This window comes from Sebastes umbrosus, chromosome 8 (assembly GCF_015220745.1).
Source record: "Sebastes umbrosus isolate fSebUmb1 chromosome 8, fSebUmb1.pri, whole genome shotgun sequence".
NCBI lineage: Eukaryota > Metazoa > Chordata > Actinopteri > Perciformes > Sebastidae > Sebastes > Sebastes umbrosus.
In genome coordinates this window covers 18,552,008-18,572,734 of record NC_051276.1, presented here as the reverse complement: position 1 = coordinate 18,572,734, position 20,727 = coordinate 18,552,008, and the positions used below count along the sequence as shown (strand labels likewise).

At 42.0% G+C, this 20,727-nt stretch overlaps 1 protein-coding gene across 4 annotated transcripts in view; it reads left to right on the top strand.

Moving 5' to 3' along the window:
- Positions 1 to 19,684, top strand: part of rhobtb4 (Rho related BTB domain containing 4) — a 44,121-nt gene extending 24,437 nt beyond the window's left edge. For 3 of the 4 annotated variants that reach the window (XM_037779169.1, XM_037779170.1, XM_037779168.1), the window contains exons 2-11: positions 316 to 517; positions 830 to 933; positions 4,973 to 5,158; positions 5,500 to 6,319; positions 7,118 to 7,337; positions 8,313 to 8,431; positions 12,667 to 12,817; positions 13,063 to 13,151; positions 13,307 to 13,412; positions 14,203 to 14,381. In XM_037779169.1, coding sequence (XP_037635097.1) covers positions 326 to 517; positions 830 to 933; positions 4,973 to 5,158; positions 5,500 to 6,319; positions 7,118 to 7,337; positions 8,313 to 8,431; positions 12,667 to 12,817; positions 13,063 to 13,151; positions 13,307 to 13,412; positions 14,203 to 14,381 — 2,166 coding nt within the window. In that variant the 5' untranslated portion in view covers positions 316 to 325. Of the gene's footprint in view, positions 1 to 315; positions 518 to 829; positions 934 to 4,972; positions 5,159 to 5,499; positions 6,320 to 7,117; positions 7,338 to 8,312; positions 8,432 to 12,666; positions 12,818 to 13,062; positions 13,152 to 13,306; positions 13,413 to 14,202 lie in introns of those variants that run through there. The other variant, XM_037779167.1, reaches the window with a different exon arrangement.
- Positions 19,685 to 20,727: the final 1,043 nt, after the last annotated feature.

Here is a 20,727-nt window from a genome sequence, read left to right as displayed (position 1 = left end):
TCTCTCTCTTTCTGTGCTGTTACAGAAATAGCTCTGCGGTCCCTCCATTCCTCAGCCTGTGAACCATGTGTTCTGTTGAGGAGTTTGGCAGAAGCTTCAGTACACTGGTCAGTACAGCTACGGGGGCTTAGAGCCTTAACAAAGCCTCCCTAGCCTGGACTGGGCGAGAGTTAGAAGGGCCTGGTGCCAGCTTTGCTTTCATTGTCGAAAATGCAGCGTCATTCCTCCTGGGATGCGTTATCAACGTGATTTTAATTTTCCCATGAATATTGAATTAACCTCTCTCTCTCTCTCTCTGTTTCTCCCATTCTCCAGGGCCCTCTCCATGGATATAGACACAGACTATGAGCGGCCCAATGTGGAAACCATTAAATGTGTGGTGGTAGGGGATAATGCAGTAGGCAAGACCAGGCTAATCTGTGCCCGGGCCTGCAACGCCACCCTCACACAGTATCAGCTGCTCGCCACCCACGTGCCAACCGTCTGGGCCATCGACCAGTACCGTGTATGCCAGGAGGTGGGCACACGCACATACACATAAACACACTGTGCGGAAAAGAGCCACATATAGACAAACTCTGGTACACTTTTGGACACGGTGCTGAGGCTAAATCTGTTTATTGTGCATGTATATCACAGGTTAAGACACCAATTCAGGCCTATGAAATAATTCAAAAAAATGTTGACCATGCAGTTTGACATTGTGCATTGCTTTTTTTTTTCCATTCTGAGAGATTTCATAATCCTTCAATTCCACTAAAACACAGAAACATCACAATGAAGTTAAGACCTTTTGACCTACTTACAGGGATATGTGTCTGTGTTGCAGGTGTTAGAGAGATCTCGTGATGTAGTGGATGAGGTCAGCGTGTCCCTGAGGCTGTGGGACACATTCGGGGATCATCACAAAGACAGACGATTTGCCTATGGCAGGTGAGCACATGCATACACAGAAATGAGTCCACTCTACAGGCATGCTAGCAGCCAGAACCTAGTTACTGACCCAATAACACAATTGCTGGCTGACCACTTAACTACCTTACAACACATTCCTTCTTCACAATTGGTGCAGCTAAGAAATTGCTTTGTCCTGGCTGTTGAATTTTGTAAGGCCTTGACACAATTCATTGATCAAATTCATTGTCAGGAGAAAGTAACTTACAATAAGAATGTAACTAATCTTTTTTAACACTCACATAAACATGCCCACATAACATTTACTTACCCCAAAGTTCAGTTTTTTCCGTGTAATCCAGCTGCCACGCTTTCTAGTTGAACTCTGCCCTCCAGCTGTTACATCCTTCCTCCACCAGACATGATTGGATCATCGCTCTATCCTCTTACTCCTCGTGCCTTCATCAAAGCTGCTTTATTGGCATGAAATGCAAAATGTACTTATTGCCAAAGCTAAATCGGCAAATACCAATTCAACTTGACCACATGACAGTAACATTTCATACATCATTAAATGAGTTCTGCGTATAGACAATTAATCATTAATCCACATATTTGTTTGTGATTAAATTGTATTGGTTTTAAAGATATGCATTGGAAATTATTAACAACAACAAACAAAACAAATGACATGACTCAAAATAAAACATTAATTAAATAAATAAAATAATAATAATATAATAAAATACAAAAATAAATAAAATAATAATAAATAATATAAAAATAACAGTAATCCGCAAATTTATCTAAATCTAACACTAACATTGAGACATTTGTCGCCACTCTCCAACTTTTAAGTCTAGTAATTGTAATTATCTTTCTCTTCATCCATATGCATTAGATAGTCTAATTTAAATGCATTTCTTTCATAATTTAAAGTTTCTCTTAGATAGTCATAAGCCATAACCACACACACATGCATGTACACATCACTTAGTGCAGTCTGTGCCTTCTCTCAAGGGTGGGTGGATGCACTTTGTGTAACATGTCGCCCCGTCAATCTCTTGGCAAGTGTGTCTGCGTGACAGACGGTGTGTTTGTGCATTTGCAGGTTCTGTGTCCTTCCTCTCTCTCGGTGTGTCTGTACATTTGCACAGCGATCGGCCTCTGTTTGTGTGTGTTTTGGTTGTCCGCGTGTGTGCGTGTCCTGTATGCTTTGTCAGCCTGCAGTCAGCTGATAAAACACACAGTGCCAGCTCAGCTGTTTTCTGCCTGCTTGCCTCCCTGGCGTCTGCAGCTCCAGGCAACAACCTCCTCCTCCTCCTCCTCCTTCTCCTCCTCCTCTTGCAGCTCTCTTCATCCACTCGTTCATCTGGGCCGTGCCCTCTCCTCCAACCCGCCCTCAGACTCCTCTCCTCTGCCTCCCCTCCACCACGTCTCCCTCATTACCCCGTAACTCAACTCCCATTATTCACCTCCTCCGTACCCTTGACACTTAGCTGCTCCGCACCTACCTCCGCTCTGGAGCCCTTTGTTGATATCAAAACTCAAAACATCACATTGTTAGACAATGCCCAGACTGTCACATGCTTTGTTATGGAGAGGAACATTCCAGTTGGGGAAAACAATCTTGGCCTGAAAATAGGTTAAGCCAAACTTAACCTGAGACAACCTCAACTTCATTTTTCCCCCCACATCAGCAGAAATTCGTCAGAAAATCTAATTTTGCTTCTCGACTAAATCAGCAAAACAATATCATATTGCACTGGCCCTTGTATTCTGTTTTAGTAGCCTGTTATTAACTTTTATAATGCTGTTGTGACAGACTTAATGACTGATGAGGGGTGTCATGCCAGGCTGCTGTGTGATTGCAGAGTGATACACGCGTCTGCATGAGACCCATTAATTTCTTTATTGCGACAGAAAATTTGATTATCTGGGACATCGCTGCTGCTGCTGTGCGTGTGAGTGCCTGTGACCATATATGTCTCTTCTTACATAATCTGGCAGCTGATGACCTTTGTAGTTTGGATCCACCACACTTACACACACATGCAGAGAAAACACTAAATAACCAGTCACTGGTGGAGCTATTTATTATGCATTAGTGCTGGTGGTAAATTATGATAGCACAGTGTTTGCCTTATTATTTGACTCACAAGTGTTTTCTCATTTTGACAAACCTATATAAATACACACACACACACACACACACACACACACACACACACACACACACACATTTTTGTCCCGCAGCAGGTTTGAACCTGGAAATAGCTCTGCAGTGCAAAGCAGCAGCACTAATGGATTATCCTGCTACTAATTTTTAATTACCTCACCTTCACTCTCAGACTTTCAAGCTGCTTTTGAAAGATAGGTCAAGATTTGACAGGTTTAAAAGCCTTCTGGTGTTCATATTACAGTACAGCGTTATTCTAACATAAAGGTATACTGGGACAAACTATGGCTGTAAAGCACAGGTTGTAAAAAAAAATTCCTTTAACCACGAGAACAAAGGCACGTACACATAACATGACCTCAAACACCCTAAGCCATGGTAATGATCCTTTGACAAAGTGCTAATGGGCATTCCTATGTGTGTGTGTGTGTGTGTGTCTGTGTGAGCTGTGATGTAATGCTCTGGTAGTGTTATGTCCTTGGGAGTAGGAGCTTTTCAGAGATTACATTAGTGAGAGTAAAGTTGGACTATGGAACCTGTGTCTACACTGTAAAAAAAAAAGTCCTTTGTAGAGAGTCATTTGATATAGTGCCTTCATAAGTAATTGAACTTGTCACTCAGGTGCCCGTTTGTAATGCAAATTAAGTTGTTTTTTTATATAACTTCTTCAAAGATGCTTCCTTTTTTTGAAGATTTTCAGACACTTGAAACTGTTGAAATTCCATTCAACACAGGTGGATTTACCTCTATTGGCTGGCCTTTTTTTTATCTGATTTGCACAAAGTTAAATAGATGAAACAAGCAGATAAGATTGGTGTTTTTTTTTGGTTTTTTTTACAGTGTCCGCTTAGTAAATAGGCCATGTACGCTGTAGCACAGGCGGGGAAAAAAGAGAAGCGTTTAACTGGTGGGTATTGCTGCTCTTAAGTTCAGGATGTGGTTTAACGTCTCACGTCTTCTGGTGTATCCGCGCGTACCTGACACATGTCAAAAGCAGGGATATATATTTAATGATCTGCATGCTATCAATGATGTAGTTCACAAGTTACATAAGTGATGCAAACTAGGCCGTGTCTTTGTGCTGCTGGGGTCGAAAGCCCTGTATTGTGCTGTGTTGTTTTAAGAAGTAGATCATTTAGGAATTATAGATTCTTGCACTGTCAGCGGTACTAAATGATCCGTCTCACTGACACAGAGCTTGATTTAACATTAAACAGACACACACGTGCACAAACATGCCACAGAAGTATCAGCACCAGAGAATAGCTGCAAGTGCTGCTGTCTGCTTGCCCAAACACGTCGATTGAGGAAATGTGTGTGCGTGTGTGTGTGTGTGTGTATTCTGAGCTATTCTTAGCCTTCTCTTTGTGGTCTAGCAGCCTTGGAGGGCTCAGGGATATTTATGTAAGCGAGAGAGAGAGAGAGAGAGAGAGAGAGAGAGAGAGAGAGAGAGAGAGAGATGGGACACACAGATCCCCAGCCCAGAGGCCCAGACACACACACACACACACACACACACACACACACATACACACAGTCCCACCCACCCACACACATGCGTCTTGTGACCCCGGCTTTCTTGATGGCACTGCCCATGCACCCACAATGCCTTGCAGCAGCCGAACAAGCTTCTTCCATACACATATCACACGTGTTTTAACATAAACTGACAAGATGTTCAGTGACTCAGGACTGACCCCTCTTTTCTTTCTCTCTTTTCTGTCCCCTTTACTCCATCAAAGACCACATGTCTTCTCTCTGCTGACATCTCTGGCTCATGACACAACACATCAGCTCTCCTCTGCCATCTTTTCCCCGTCTTATCTATGATCTCTGTCAGGTTGTGAGTACATGAAATGAAGACTTTTTTTTTTTTTTCTCCCCTTGTATTCCCTGAAGGTCTGACGTAGTGGTGCTTTGCTTCTCCCTGGCTAATCCCAACTCCCTGCGCCACGTACGCACCATGTGGTTCCCGGAGATCAAGCACTTTTGTCCCCGGACGCCCATCATTCTGGTTGGCTGCCAGCTGGATCTGCGCTATGCCGACCTGGATGCAGTTAACCGCGCACGACGACCCCTAGCCAAGTGAGACGCCTTCTTCATCAGGCATTAACAGACAAATTCAGATGAGGGTTGCATGTGGGGGTTGCTCCAGTTAATCAATGATAAGTAGCATAACAGTGACTGAATCATGTGGTGTGAAGAAAAACATGTAAGGTGTATTGTTTTACATGTTCATTAAGTGTAATCCGAATTGTTCCATCATATAAATAAAGTATAGATACATGTTGTTAAAATGAGTACTGAGGTGAAGACATCACACTCTTGCTTTGTAAACTTCCTGCTTCCCTACTTGTACTTCTTTTACTTGCGTCTTTATCTGAACGCTGTCATCTTTAACATTATTAACTCTTCCTGTCCCACAGACCCATCAAACCTACCGACATCCTTCCCCCAGAGAGAGGCCACGAGGTGGCGAAGGAACTTGGGATCCCCTACTACGAGACCAGCATCGTTGCCCAGTTTGGAGTCAAAGATGTCTTTGACAATGCCATCCGAGCCGCCCTCATCTCCCGTCGGCACCTGCAGTTCTGGAAGTCCCACCTGAAAAGGGTCCAGAGGCCCCTCCTCCAGGCGCCGTTCCTGCCTCCTCGCCCACCTCGCCCCATAGTGGGCATCCCAGACCCCCCTCCCGCAGACGGCGAGGGCCCTGATTCCCTTTTCTGCCAGCCACTGTGTACAGACGTCCTTTTCCTTCTGCAGGGTGGTGCCACTCGCGTATTTGCACACAAAGTATATCTGGCTACTTCCTGCTCCAAGTTCTACGACCTCTTCACCCTTGATCTCGGTGGATCAGGCCCGGTGCCGCGGGGGGAGGAACAGGAGAGCAAGGAAAACTTGGAGAGCGGGGAGGAAGATGAGCAGAGCAGGAGAGGAGCCAAGGAGCAAGCCGGGCGCACCAAGAGCCTGGACATTGATAAAGACGGAGTTGATGGAGGAGTGCGGGGCCTGAATCGACCCCAGCTGCTCCAGCAGGGATCTTTGAGGACTTCCCAGAGTGATAATGCGCTCCCCTCTCGAGCCCACTACTCTCTGGGTGCAATGGGGACTGGTCGAGCACTTTCAGGATGGGGAAGGGGGTTCCTGAGTGTGTGTCTGGAGCATGTCGATGATCCCATGACCGGACGACCACGACTCATGACTGTGGTAGCCATGGACGCGCTTATACAGGAAGAACCATTTAAGGTGATGGACTTTAGATTTAGAAGATTACTAAAAAATTAGGGATGTTGATTAATTAAAATATTTAATCGCAAATTAAATCTCACATTTTTTATCTGTTCAAAATGTACCTTAAAGGGAGATCTGTCAAGTATTTAATACTCTTATCAACATGGGAGTGGGTAAATGTGCTTGCTTTATGCAAATGTTTTATATGTATTATTGGAAATCAATTAACAACACAAAACAATGACAAATATTGTCCAGAAACCCTCACAGGTACTGCATTTAGTATAAAAAATATGCTCAAATCATAACATGGAAACCTCAAGCCCAACAGGCAACAGCAGCTGTCAGTGTGCCAGTGTACTGACTTGACTATGACTTGCCCCAAACTGCATGTGATTATCATCATGATATAAAGTGTTCATGTCTGTAAAGGGGAGACTCGTGGGTACCCATAGAACCCATTTTTCTTGAGGTCAGAGGTCAAGGGACCCCTTTGAAAATGGCCATTCCAGTTTTTCCTCGCCAAAATTGAGCGTATCTTTGGAGCGTTATTTAACCTCCTTCCCAACAAGCTAGTATGACATGTTGTTACCGATGCATTCTTTAGGTTTTTTTAGTTTCATATGATGCCAATATCTTCACTCTAGCTTTAAAACTGAACCCACTTTGCGTTAATGCGTTATTATCGCATTAACTTTGACAGCCTTAATTCATACATTATTGGGGAAAGGAACATAAATCTGTTTAGAAATCATTACTGCAGTTGTTGTTCCAAAGCTGTATATTTGACTTCTCATTTCATTCTGGTTCCAGGCGGTGCTTCAGTACCTGTACACGGGCAGCCTGGACGAGGGCCGAGGAGATCTGATGCAGGTGGCCACCATCGCGGAGCTGCTCGAGGTGTTTGACCTGCGGATGATGGTGGCCAACGTTCTCAACAGAGAGAGCTTCATGAACCAGGAGATCACCAAGGCTTTCCACGTCCGCAGAGCCAACCGCATCAAGGAGTGCCTCAACAAAGGGACCTTTAATGGTAAACCACTGTGCCAAACATTTAGTGCCTCAATACTTTCAATGGCATTAGTGTCACGTTTTCCATATATGCATCAGTAAGTGTTTGTCTGTAGGTGTGTGCATGTGTGTGTGAGAGTGTGAGTAGTGGAGGAGAATGTGTGAGGAAGACAGAAAAGCTAATTTCCAGCATCTCTTTTCAGTCTCTGGAAATGTACACTCTGTGTACATTTTGATCATGTATTTGCCATTGAATATTTGCTATAAAATATGCATTTTACATGTTGTGGTTTACCTGAAGTCCTTATAAGGTCATCAAGTGATTTGATGACAGTTTGCTCGGTTGTCTTGTTTTCGCTCTCGTGTGCTTCCTGTGTCTTGTGTTTGCGTGGTGTTGTTTGTCCCCCCCAAGCTGTTATGTATGCATGTTGTCACGGCAGAGCCAGACATCAGCTGTCTCTGAACAAAGCCTGTCTCACATTCACTTCTTTCTATACTTTCTCTGTTGTCTTCATGATCATAACAATGAGAAACTTAATTTAAAATGCTTATAAGAGATTCTACTGAGAAATGAAGCCATCGGAGCATTTGTATAATCTGATCAGCGTTATCCCACTTGTTATTCAAGGTTGACTTACAGATAGATGAAATTCTTTGCTTTCAGATTTATCCCATTATTAAACATAGTTGCTGTGTTCCCTATCGAGACTTTCTCTACCAAAGTCCAACCAGGATTTACTCCATGACCTACGACCCTGCGTCTGCTCTCCTTCCCTTACTCTGTGTCAAAAGCTGTTCTGTCCTTCTGTCAATTTATCTCTCTGTCTGTCTACCTGTGTCTATGTCTCTGTGTGTGTCTGTCTGTCTGTCTGGCCTTCTGCCTGCCTGTGTGTGTGTGTGTGTCTGGACGTCTGCCTTGTCTGTCTTTCCCCCCTCTGTAGCTTGGGCTTCTGTGGCACTCCACGAGATGAATGCTCTTTTCCCACCCCGGTTTTAGATGTGGTGTTCCGACTGGACGATGGCTGCCTCCCGGCCCACAAGCCCCTGCTCATCTCCAGCTGCAACTGGATGGCCGCCATGTTCCGCGGCTCTTTCATGGAAAGCTACATCGAGGAGGTAAGCTCAGACTAGACATACCGGGAAGAGCTTGAGGATGGAGTTACCTTTAAGTTTTGAGCAGGGATTTAGTTTCTGTGTCCTGGATCCTTGGAAGTAAACTCAGGTCGCTAATCACACAGCTGAACCCGACAAAGCAGTTACCTTCTGATAAAAGAAGAGATTATAGGCAAAGGTGAATGGGTTACTTGGAGGTTTGTTATTGTACAACCTGCACATGTGTGTCTTTGTTCTCACTGTGTGCTTCTAGTATGTGAAGGTTTACAGCTCAGGGTGCCTGAGGCCTTTTATCAGATTGACCTACAAACCGTTGTTTCACCTGCAAATGTGGTTGAAGCTCTGCAATTACCAGACCGCTAGAGGCCTTGCACACATAAGGAGCACATATTGCATGTACCTACATGAAAATGTACACGCACACATACTTGTTCACACATCCTGTGATAGCAGAAAATGTTTCACTGTCCCGTCTCAAGCCCAGAATAGTTCCTCTTTCGAGGTCAGCATTCTCCAGGTGGCGGGTCTGGTTACTTCAGGTGCGCTCTCTCTCACCTGACGTTCAGCTTTTGGTCGCTCGGTGCACCTCCGTGTGCCGGTGCCTGCAGTGCACCGGACTTGACCTAGTCAGAGAGGAAGTTCATGTCTCCGTCTGTCTTTAAGTCGCCGCTGCCCAGACAGTGTTGCAGAACCAGATCCCCTGGGGTATGGTTACTTTCAAGGTCAGCGGGGTTAGGTTACGTAGATTCAGGCCCTCAGAAGGATTGGAAGTAATCAGAGAGAGACCATGAATACAAATGTTGTGTATTCAGTTTATGTGTGAAGAAGCATGTTAGAAGAAACCATTTAGTTTTTTTGTGTTTCCATATGAATGGCCTGGGTTTTATTCCAGAACGCACCATGTGAGTGGGTGCGAAAAAAAAACAGCCATTGCATCTATTGTGGACGGTGGTGAAAACAGGACATCAGCATCACTGAGGGGGCACAGTGTTGCTGCTGGTGGGCTGCCGGTGTCTATGGTTACTCTAAACGGTTCATGTTCATGTGACTATTGTGGCGTTGTTTATGGCGCGGAGCTGGCACAGCATAGCAGACAGGTGCCCTGGAGACAAAGCCTCAAAGACCGACGGCACAATGAAGCTGTCGGCGCTTGTGTTTATGAGTGTATTTACAGTATATTTGCATGCAAATTTGACTTTTAATGTTGGTGAGATGTTGATGTTGGAAGATTTACAAGAAAAGAAGTTTAAATCTAACAATGACAAGATGAGTCTATGACTCATTCGCTCAGTTTTTATACAGGCAATATTCTTAGACATATTCAAAATAAACAAATATGCTGATTAACACAAAATGTATCAAATTAAATGAGCGGGTTTTGGTCATTTCAGGACATAAACAACAGGGAAAATTAAATGGCTAATGGGTTATGTATGTGGACAGACTATATCATCTTATTACCACATTGCAACTGTTCTCTCTTGAGGCTCATTATACAAATCTATTCTATGAAAATTTATAGAAGCTGTAACTCTAACTGTGAGAGTAGCATGTGATCAGTCAGATCTATTTCCGTTCTTATGTCACACTTCCTCCTCAGTATTTTTAGAATCACACATTTCAGTCTTCATGCTGTTGTGTGATAAAAACATGACTATTCTAGTTTAGTGCAGAACAGCATTAAGATATGTGTTTCAATCCAATGTGTTATCATTATCATTATTAGTTGTTGTATTATTAGTATTAGCAACATTATAGAACGGGTTGAGTCAGATTACTTTGAAATGTAGTCAGTTACTGAATAAAAATCACTTGTCAACTCTTGTAATTAGTAATATAATCCATTGGATTACAAAAAAGTAATCTAATTTGAATACTTTTGGATTATTTCAAAATCAAACATTAAAAATATTACACCGTATACTAAAAACAATGGACGCAGTCACAAAAATTGGAGTTCAATAAATATTATTTTTTCTCTTTAAACATCTCAAAACATTTTAAATGCAAATAAAATGTATTTTGCATATTCAGCATTACACTTACAAAAACTACTGGCACAAAGTACAGGTGTATGTGTGTGTTCTACATGTGGGATGCTGTTTTTTTGCTGCTGTTTTTTGGCCAAATGGACGATTTTGCTCCTGTAACTGCCTGAGGAGCACTTTCTCAATATGTTCTTCTTCCATTGTCAATGTAAACAAAAAGGAATACAAACTCCATTACCCATAAATCATTAATTAAAACAAATATCAGTTAAGTCACCATTAATAAAACTGACAACCCGGCAACCTGAGAGGAGTAATTTACTTTGATATACAGTAGAACATATCCAGTATTTAGAATTGGTCAAATCCAATAACCCTACAAAAACATGCTAGCATAAACGTATATTTTAAAGACGCAATCAAAAATGTAATCCAGTAATCCTTGACAATGTAACTATAATCTGATTACACATGTTTTCAAATGTAACCTGATCTGATTATAGTTACGTATTTTTTTGTAATCTGATTACATAATCCATGTATAATGTAATCAGTTACAACCCAACCCTAAATATAGACTCTTCATACTTTATGTTTGTGAAAAACTCCATCAGTCATACCGTAGTTAAAAAGGTTTTTTATTTGTGGTGTAGTAGTCAAAAACCACGAGTCAAAGACAGGTTTACTGTCGGCTGCTGAGTCAGTGTGTCATGGTACACCCCTGGATTATGTTCTGGGTGTGTGGTTTTGTGTTCACCATGTGAGTGTGCATCCCAGTGGAGTGTTACAAGTTGAGAAGTCTTGCTCAAGAAAAAAGAGACAGCAGATTGAAGAGGAATCCTTATCTGCAGTAACTTTTTTCACAGTAGAGGAAGAATGACGTCAAGTTTCGTACTCTTTCTCTTAAACTTTGTACCTTATCTGTGTGCTGGCAGCTGTGTGACTCACTGCTTTTCCCTTCACCCACACATTATTTAGAATTTTGACTCTAATACATTCATTACGTCTTTTACATTTTCAATTCCTTTTCATCATTAGATTTGATCATTGGGTTTTTTTTCACTCTATGCCTCAACTTTCTGGGTTCGCAAACAAAATAAACCTCAGTTTAACCATTAACTGAGCTTTAGGACGGCAGACTGAGGGGACACCTTGTCAGAACAGCCGATGGGTCTTATCCATAAATGTCCTGTCACTGTGTGTCCACTCATTAATGCTTCCTGGCCCCAGCTGGGGCTTCAAGCTCCAGAGACCACCCTTGTCTCGGTGTTGTGACTTTTTAGTGGTAACGAGAGGTCGCGCCAAGCTGACATTCTCCTAATTGGCTGTGGCGGTGGAGGTTGAAGAGCGTCTCAGTGGGTACACTCAGAGAGCTCCTGGAGGGGGCAGGTCATTGCTTGCATCACCACTTACCTTCCTTCCTGGGCTTAGACTGCATTACCTGCTGCTGAATTGCTTTTTGTCCGACTCTCGCTAATTAGGCCCATAAAAAGGTCTTGCTCTTTTCTTATGCGTTTATGTACATAACTACCAAGTGGAATAGTGTAGTGGGCTACAGTATGACCAGTGCCTTTAGTAACTAAGGTCTAACTGATGGTATGGCGACATCTAGAGGTCATTGCAGGTGATTGTTTTTTGGAACTCTGGTTTGGCACTTTCGCCCCACTATAAAACATGGTTCATATGTTGTTTCACCCTAATGTTTAACATGTTTAACTGTGCATGTCTGGAGTGGTCCAGTCATCACTAATAATCACTAACTTTAGTACATCTATCGGTGTCCTATGTTCATATATTTTATTTTATTATAGGAGCATAATCTGCATAATGAGATGCACTGTTTTAGGAGAACATTGATAGTGTGTCTAATTTGTGGAAAAATGGTCTGATAGCAGGATTACCTGTGCGTGCTTTGGGGGTCTTTAGCGTAAGCCACATTGCTCACATCACTAGCCCCCAGACGGCACTTTAATCTGAGCCTATAGATCAAAGAGAATGTAACGAGAACAGCATGTCCTCTGCCCTTTACCTCCACATACCAACTGCACTGCTTTCTTTGAGATTACTGCACCCCACCCCATTTCTAGCCATTACAATTACAGTAATATAGCTTACATGAATGTGCCAACATTTTGTGTCAAATTGTGATGAATATGAATGCCTATATTAAGTCCATTAATTCCCATGTTGGTTTTCAGTCCTTCAGTACTCATGATTTTTTTTTTTTGTGCTTCCTCTGTCTTTTTCCAGGTATCCATTCCTAACACCAGTACAGCCTGTATGCGCGGGGTGCTGGAGTTCCTGTACTGCGGTCTGCTGACACCTTGTCCTGGTCTGGAGCCCATGGAACTTATTATTCTCGCCAACCGCCTGTGTTTGCCACGCCTTGTCGCCCTCACAGGTAAAGACTCTCTCTGCAGTGTTAGAAATGTTGAACTATTCACTTGTTCTGACTATATGTGGCAGAATATGGGTTTGATAGAGCTTTATCTGCGTACAAACTGCCTTTTATCAATCACTCCAAAGATCGTAGGTGCAGAGAGTTGTTCAGTGCAGACTAAAAATGTATAACTGGGAGATAAAAATGTCAGCGGTGCATGTAAACAGTATTAGTGACGTGATTATGTTCATGTTGTGTATCTTCAGAACAGCACGCCGTGGATGAGCTTCTCCAGTCGTCAGCGAAAGGAGGTGACATTGACGGACAAGTGTTGGCTTACCTCGAGCTTGCACAGGTCTGTCTTTGCATAACTGTCCTTTTAAATAATACATTTATAATTTATTAAGGACTAATTCTAAGTTGTATCTGTTAATTTTGTGTCTTGGGTTCTTCTTTCACAGCTGTAATAACTCATTTCTCCTCTGTTTTTTTTTCTTTTTTCGTTTGCAGTTCCACAATGGCAAGCAACTATCAGCTTGGTGTCTCCACCACATCTGCACTAATTATAACAGCATCTGCCGCAAGTTTCCCAAAGACATGAAGGTCATGTCTCCAGGTAAAGGCACCACCTCGCCTCTCTTGGCCCTGATAATATGCCTCTCCCAAACCCCTTTCATACATGCAGCTTTCCCCTCTCAGTAAAACTCCTACAAAGTTTGCTTTGCAGTGCTTGTTTGAACAAAAGTACGTTTTTCTGGGTTAAGCACACTGCTAAGGAATTATAGCATGCTGTGACTTGTTCATAGCAGGCATTTGGTTGGAGTGGGAGAGCTGGAGTTTTGTCTGGAAAAACACTGATGCAAGGAAGCTAAAAATACTAGCAGGTGAAACAGATGAGCCACTCATGAGCTGTTTTGTCTTGCATCAGGTATATTATGGGCAACATCCAAGTGTCCAAAGCGTCTCTAGATAACTTTTGTTATGATTTGACGCTATATAAAAATAATTATTGATAATAATAATTGAATCCATCTTTACATTTCATGAAAGTGTGAATACATTTTACATACATTTGATAAGTAGTAGGTTGTAATGTGACCACAGGGAAGCACAACCATTGCTAGAAAGTTAAACACTTGATCTCATGGGGTTTATACGTAAAGGAATCATTAGTGACGTCACCTCGTTCATTTGTCCTTGCACCTTTATATAGCTGTCGGTTGTTTCCTTGTGTCACCTATTTCATGACATTATTATTTCACAATCCCTCACTGTGCAACAGCTATTTTCTTTGTTGATTCTTCCTGTTGTAACTGCATCAGTGAATATCTGAAATGACACCTGAAATCTTTCAAGTCTTTCTTTTTGACATTTGAAATGTTTCATCTTTGTCCCTCTCTGTGTAGACAACCAGAGGCACTTTGAGAAGCAGCGCTGGCCTCCCGTGTGGTTCCTGAAGGAAGAGGACCGCTACCTGCGCTCTCAGAAGGAGCGCGAGCGCGAGGAGGAGATCTTGCGCAAGCAGCACACCAAACGGGGCTGGTGTTTCTGGAGACACCCGTCCTCCTCTCCGCACGTCTCCTAAAGAGGTTTCCTCCACCGGCTTCTTCTTCATCCTGACCTGGGTCGTCCCACCCAGGATAACTAACCCCCCCCCCCCTGTTACACGTATAGAGGAGCTCCTCTATCAAGTGGAGAAATGACTTATCAGTGCTACTACGCCTGAATGTCAGCATGTTTGGGGGAATGTATGTGCCTCTTTATAATTGTGGGTGACTTCATGAGTGCATTTGGGTATGCCTGTGTGGACTTAACTGAAGGGTATGTGCGTGGACGTGAGTGTATGTTTGCAGTTGGTGTGATTGAGTGATGCTTCCGAGTTGAGTGCTTCCCAGACGCCCTGATCTTTTAGGGCATGCAGCGTCGCAGTGCAGCCCCCTCGTCCCATCCACAAGAGCTCTGTCCCTCCACCAGCACTCACAGTGTCCCAGCCTTTGAGTGATTGGACTGGGAGCAAGGGCTCTCTATCTCTCTCAGTCTCCTTCCTTCACATTGACCTTAATGACTATTACACATTGACCACTGCAGCTCCTCTCGGGGAGCTTACCTCTGCCTTCACTTCTACGCAGACTGTTAGCTCGCACACACAGACCCATCCCTCTAAAAACCAGCACTGGATTCCCAGGAACTGATACTTAACAATGTCATTATTTTGATATTATTTGACCTTTTTCTATATATATTTTTTTGCGCCTTCTAAGATACTCTTATCAGGGGAAATGGCGCACACTACACCCAGGAAGTGTTGAGATTGCCATTGCAACGATGGGACTGTTAACCTAGAGCCCAGGATTGGGTGTAAGGGTTACCTTAAAACCGTTTGCAAGTTGGGATGCTCCAGTCGGGAGGCTTGATCCTAACTATTAGCCTCCAGTCTTGTAATGAAGTGGTCCTTGGTGTGCATCATCCACCCCTGCACCTCCCACCCCCTCCTCCTGCACACCACACGTGCAAAAGCAAAACACAGTTGGAGTTGGATTCACCAATCTGCACCTCAGAGACATTTAAAGTGACCACTCTGCAGCAACGATGGGGTAAAGAGGGCTAGCCTTACTTGATACCTCTGCCATTGAGGAATGATGGATGCAGTATTAAACAAAAGATGCGCTTGTAACGTCCATGACCACTCGGTTGCATTATAGCACCTCAGCCAGCCTGCCTTTACACCCCTACACCACTAGGGGCAGCACCGCTCAGGGCCCCGGCACTAAACCTTCACACTAACTAACATTAGTTGTTGTGCCTGTGATTGCTTCACTCTCGTTTTCAGTTATTAAGATCAGTATAACTTCAATCCATGCAGTGTTAGGAGAAAGCACAGTGTTATTGGTGTATTGAAAAGCGGACTGTACCTGATTTTCACCTAATTCTGAATACCAAAGCTGTGACTCTTCTGATCTCTCTCTTCCTCACTTTCTTCATTTCTGCTTCCCTGCTTCCTGTATTGGTAAGAGGGGGTGGAGGAGAAAAGAGGAAGTAGTAGGAAGTGTGATATGATATTTGAGTCCCTCCTCGTTTTCAGTCTGCGGTGTCGGGAGAAGAGTGTCACCGCTGGACATTGCCTTCCATTCCTCTGGCTGGAATTGAAAATGGTGCTTAAGACACAATAAGACAGTGTCCACATGAACACAGAGGCACACATTTATGTTCACAGTTAAAGCGTCTGTTTAGCCGTTTAGTGTTTACCTGCGATGGACGTGCAGAGTATTAATGATGGTATTCAAATTTGACACATTTTTTTAAACCTTAATTTGTTTTCTGCGTATTCTGCTAACAGTCTGTAAGAGGTCGTAATAGGTCAATGATTTTAAGAATGTGTAGATTTCTGATTTTACGTACAGTGGTTACAACTTTGTAAAACTGCTTCCTTGTTAACCAGGAAAATCACTTTAGATTGAATTTGCAAATCCTGAGTGTCGTCTCAAAGGATTCGATGTATGTGAGAGCAAATCTGATTTCCTCGTCAAGGGGTGCTAATTTTGTTGGGCTTTAGCACTGAATGTGAAAACGAGACTTTGTGGTTTTCTATTAGCACGTTTGTTCTATTTGTGGGTTTGCGCCCCTCAGCTTTACCCAGGCACCTGCAGGAAATAGATGGATTGTGTGAGACACGTGGCGCATGCTGCCGTTCCTCCACGGGGCGGCGCGTTAAAGTCATTGTCGGCTACCGAAATAGAATTCAGACGGGATCTCACGAGACCCAAGTGTGAATTGAGCTGATTCCTCTCTGAGAAGAGTGAAAGTGGAGTAAAAGTGAACATGCATTACGTGCAGCCTACATAATTTGGAATTACTCCACGGATGTTTCAAACCCATCCCAGTGCGGTGCTTTGGGAGTTTAGAATCAAGACCCAAAGGGGAGAAAGTTGTTTTTTGATGGACTTCCATGGCCTCCTTTTAGTTCCCCATAGAAGAGATGGCCATTAGATTTGTCTTACTGATGGTTGGTATGACCCATTAAGCCTCTGCTCTTGGTCCGTGTGCCTTATAGTTGGACAAAACGAAAAACTAGATTGGGATTTTAGCAACATCCTGCAGACAGGTTCTGCATGATGGACACAGTAGATAACGGCCATGATCGTGTTAGAACTGTAAAATGGATTATGGTTTTGCTTTATGCACTCTCAACCATTATCCTTTTGAGCCAATTGGAGTCATGCCTGTGGAGAATCTTTAAGCCTGCTGCTTGTTTTTATGCAGACAAACGGCCTTAAATGAAACACTTTGTAGGGTGTAGTACAGTAGGTTGGTCTAATCACACGGCCTTTGATTAGTATGTTTTCTAGAGTGGTGATTATTTGGATGTAGAAGTACTCACACCGTGGTTGGAAATCTCCACCGACCAGGTGATTGAGAGGTAGCGATTAAATTGACTAACAGGTTGATTCCTGTACTGTAACTTCAGAACCACTGACTTTGAGAAAGCAAAGCTTTTTAGCAAGCACTGGCTGGCCTGTGTGCTGGGAGAGTGCAACCATTGTTGAAACGTGGTTCATTTGCATGGTGGCCTAACTTTGTCATTATAATGACACTTTGGTGTTGGAATGTTTCTTTATTTTTTTTTGTCTATACCTTTCTTTGCTTAGCATGAATTGTTCCTTATGTAAGATTGTTTTTAAACCTGATGATTGTAGCACACACTTAAGTCTTTCAGAATTTTCCCACAACGTGCTCAGCGAGGAGCTGAATAACACGACTCGTCCAGCTTCTTGTTTAACGTCTATAGTTGGCACTGAAACCCCACAGTAGCTCTCTTCTTCTTCTTGCTATGTGGCTTTATGCACAACTCAGTTTTACTAAATAAACTCAGCACAGCTCGAGGTAGCATCGCTAATTCTACAACTTTAAATAATATGCTGGGACATTTGCTTGAAAAAAGGAATGCAGAATCTGTCCCGTTTATGCTGTTACTGTAGTTACTACAATCAATCAAGCTTAATCTTGTGATTTTTAAGATATTGGGTTCAGGGTATAAATCATATAAAGCTAAATTTAAATCAAGTATTGTAATGCATATATTTTAAGAATGTCCTAAATGGCTGAAAGCCAAGTGTAATGTTTGGGTTCAGCCTTTACTGTGTGTAATGACAGAGGAAGTGGTTAAAGCATGATGCATGTTTCTGGTCTGGGTTTAGACAGACCCTATCTGGGGTCACTTGGTATGCAAATGGGGTGATGGGAAATTTCTAAAACTGAAATAATAATATTTAATAAGTTAAATACTGTCAGCTGTCATAATCACTATCATATTTATTTGGATATTTGAACCTCCAGTTCATGACAAATTGTCTCTAATTATTGGTGTAAATTCAGAATTGTGGGAAAAAGAAATAGTCATGGACCAGAAAAGGTTGAGAAACCCTAAACAGATAATCGTTAGTTTATTCAGCCCTTAATATTTGCTCCATGCTGACCCCTACAGGCCAAAGTCACATTCTGCTATAGGATGGATTTTCTTGTTCTATCTTATCACATCCCTTTTTACTGTCACATCCTCTCATTTATTTTAAGTGGAGCTTTTCTTCCTTCTTAGCAGGCCTGACCTTCCTTGTTTAAATGTGAGGCCGAGTGACCGAGAAGAGAACACCTTGTTTTTTTTAGTCTTCGGTGTCTCCTTTCCTGTGCCTTCAGTGAAATGTCACTCTTTTGGCTCCGTACAGGCTGGCGGCACTGACTGCACCTGCAGCCTTCTGGGCATAAAAATAACGTTGATTAACTAAGCCAAGAAACACACACACACACACACACACACACACACACACACACACAGAAGTGAGCACAGAAATACAAGTAGGCAGCTTTCTTTAATGTACAGTATCTTAGCATAGTTAACTGGCTATTTGGTTCACAGCGTTAACTGCCTATGATAACACAGATATGGAGCTTTACAATATCATCTATGCTAAAGCGACTTAAATTATGAAATGACCAAGAAACCCAGCAAACCAGCAGTTTAAAAAAAAAAAAAAATGTTTTTGCACTCTTTCAGGTGCCTGCACTTTCTATTATGTAGCCTAATACAACTTTTTTGATAAGTATGCGCTAAGTCTTTATATTTACCAGTTTTCTTGATCAAAATTAAAATATCTTTTCCACTTTCTCGTTTCTCTCTAAGCCAAATTCAATAGTATCGCTTCCACTATTTAGCTGCGATGCACTATGCTGCAATCATGCATTAAGTCAGTGTATTCTAAGTTGGGGAACAGCATCTGTGGACTACTGGCTGGATATTAGCTGCGACAACTATATATATTATGCTTTAATGAAGATAGTTGTTATCCAAAGTACAGTACAGTGTTGTAAATTTAAGTCCCAGCTGGAATTAACCTCTCACCTTATAACTGCTCACCACTGTATTTACTAAGCTGGTGTATACGTAGGACTGTATGCACAGAGAGGCCCAGGACAGGGAGAGTGTTTATATAGACATACATGGTGTGATTAACCCCTGGTCTATACTGTCATTTTTTAAGTGGATCGTATATACTGTATAGTATTGTTATGCACTTTTGTTTCCATTGACTCATATTATGAGTTTTATTAACATTTACTGCTCATGTTATTGTGTGTATTACAGTAAAAGGCAAAAGAAAGAGCACACCACACTCACAAACTATTAAGGGCTTTCAAGAAAAAATACACAACAATCAGAATGTTTTGCTGCTGTTGCAAAAAAAAAAGTTTTGAAACTAAAAATTTGTAATATTTTTTGAACCACTGTGATTTGTACAAAATTTTAAAAAAAAAGTAGAAAAAAGTTTTATCCTTTTTTTGCCATTTCAGTATTTTGATGTTTGACATGGATTTTATTAAAACTGTTAATCTTTTCAACTTGTCTCGAGTGTTTGTTATTGTGTGTTTGGGCGTCAAATACCGACGCTTTGTCTCAGCGGTTAGCGTTCGATGCCTGCACAAGGCACCCTTTAGCGTCGGTATGCAACACACCGGGCTTTCCATTAACTACAATGTAAACCCGTCCGCGGCAACAGTAAATGCTCAAGGCGGTAGGGGAGGTGGATGAGTCCAACAACACATGGCTTTCATCCAGGAGACTGCTGTTTGTGTCTGTGGGTTAAGTTTCATTTTCAGTTTATAATCAGCTGATCGTTCATGTCCCATGTTCACAACGTCAAGCAACATTTTTACTGTACAAATGTAGTAATTTTAAGCCCAAGTTGTTTTTCTCCTAAACCTAACTAAGTGGTTTTGTTGCCTAAACCTAAGCAAGTGTTTTTGTTTAATTCACATTAAGCACGTGTTTACTGCGACCAAAAACTGACGCCAAGGGGTCTGACAAAGCATCAGTGGGTGACGAGTGGGGTGAGCATATATTGGTATAATTCATAGACTTTTCTGATATTTAAATTCGTTGTTCCACTTAATGTTACTCAATTTCAAGATGCAAATAAATTGGAAAGGGATGGTCAATTAGATTTAAATCATTAAGGAGAAAATATGTAATATATACATATATATATATTACATATATATATTTAAATTAATTCAATAACATTTGAAAAAAAAATTTATATTCCATATAAATATTCTTTGTTGTGAATGTAAACTGAGTTACAGTACATTCATGTTATGATGGATTTTGTCCACCAGACGACCCACTATATTGTTGAAAATTAATTTTAACGAGTCGACATAATAAAGTGTCAAAGAAAGAAGGAAAGCAAAAAACATTCTTTCTGTTTTTCTTTAGTCTTTCTCAACCCTTTGTCTCACACAAATGCATACAAACTTCCAACCACTGCAAGTTTGATGCAGCTGCACCACCTAGTGGAAAAAAAACAACTATGCAAACTTAATGTGTGAGATCAGGAAAAATATTTTTACATGGAGTAGGTTAAACACCTATTTTATAC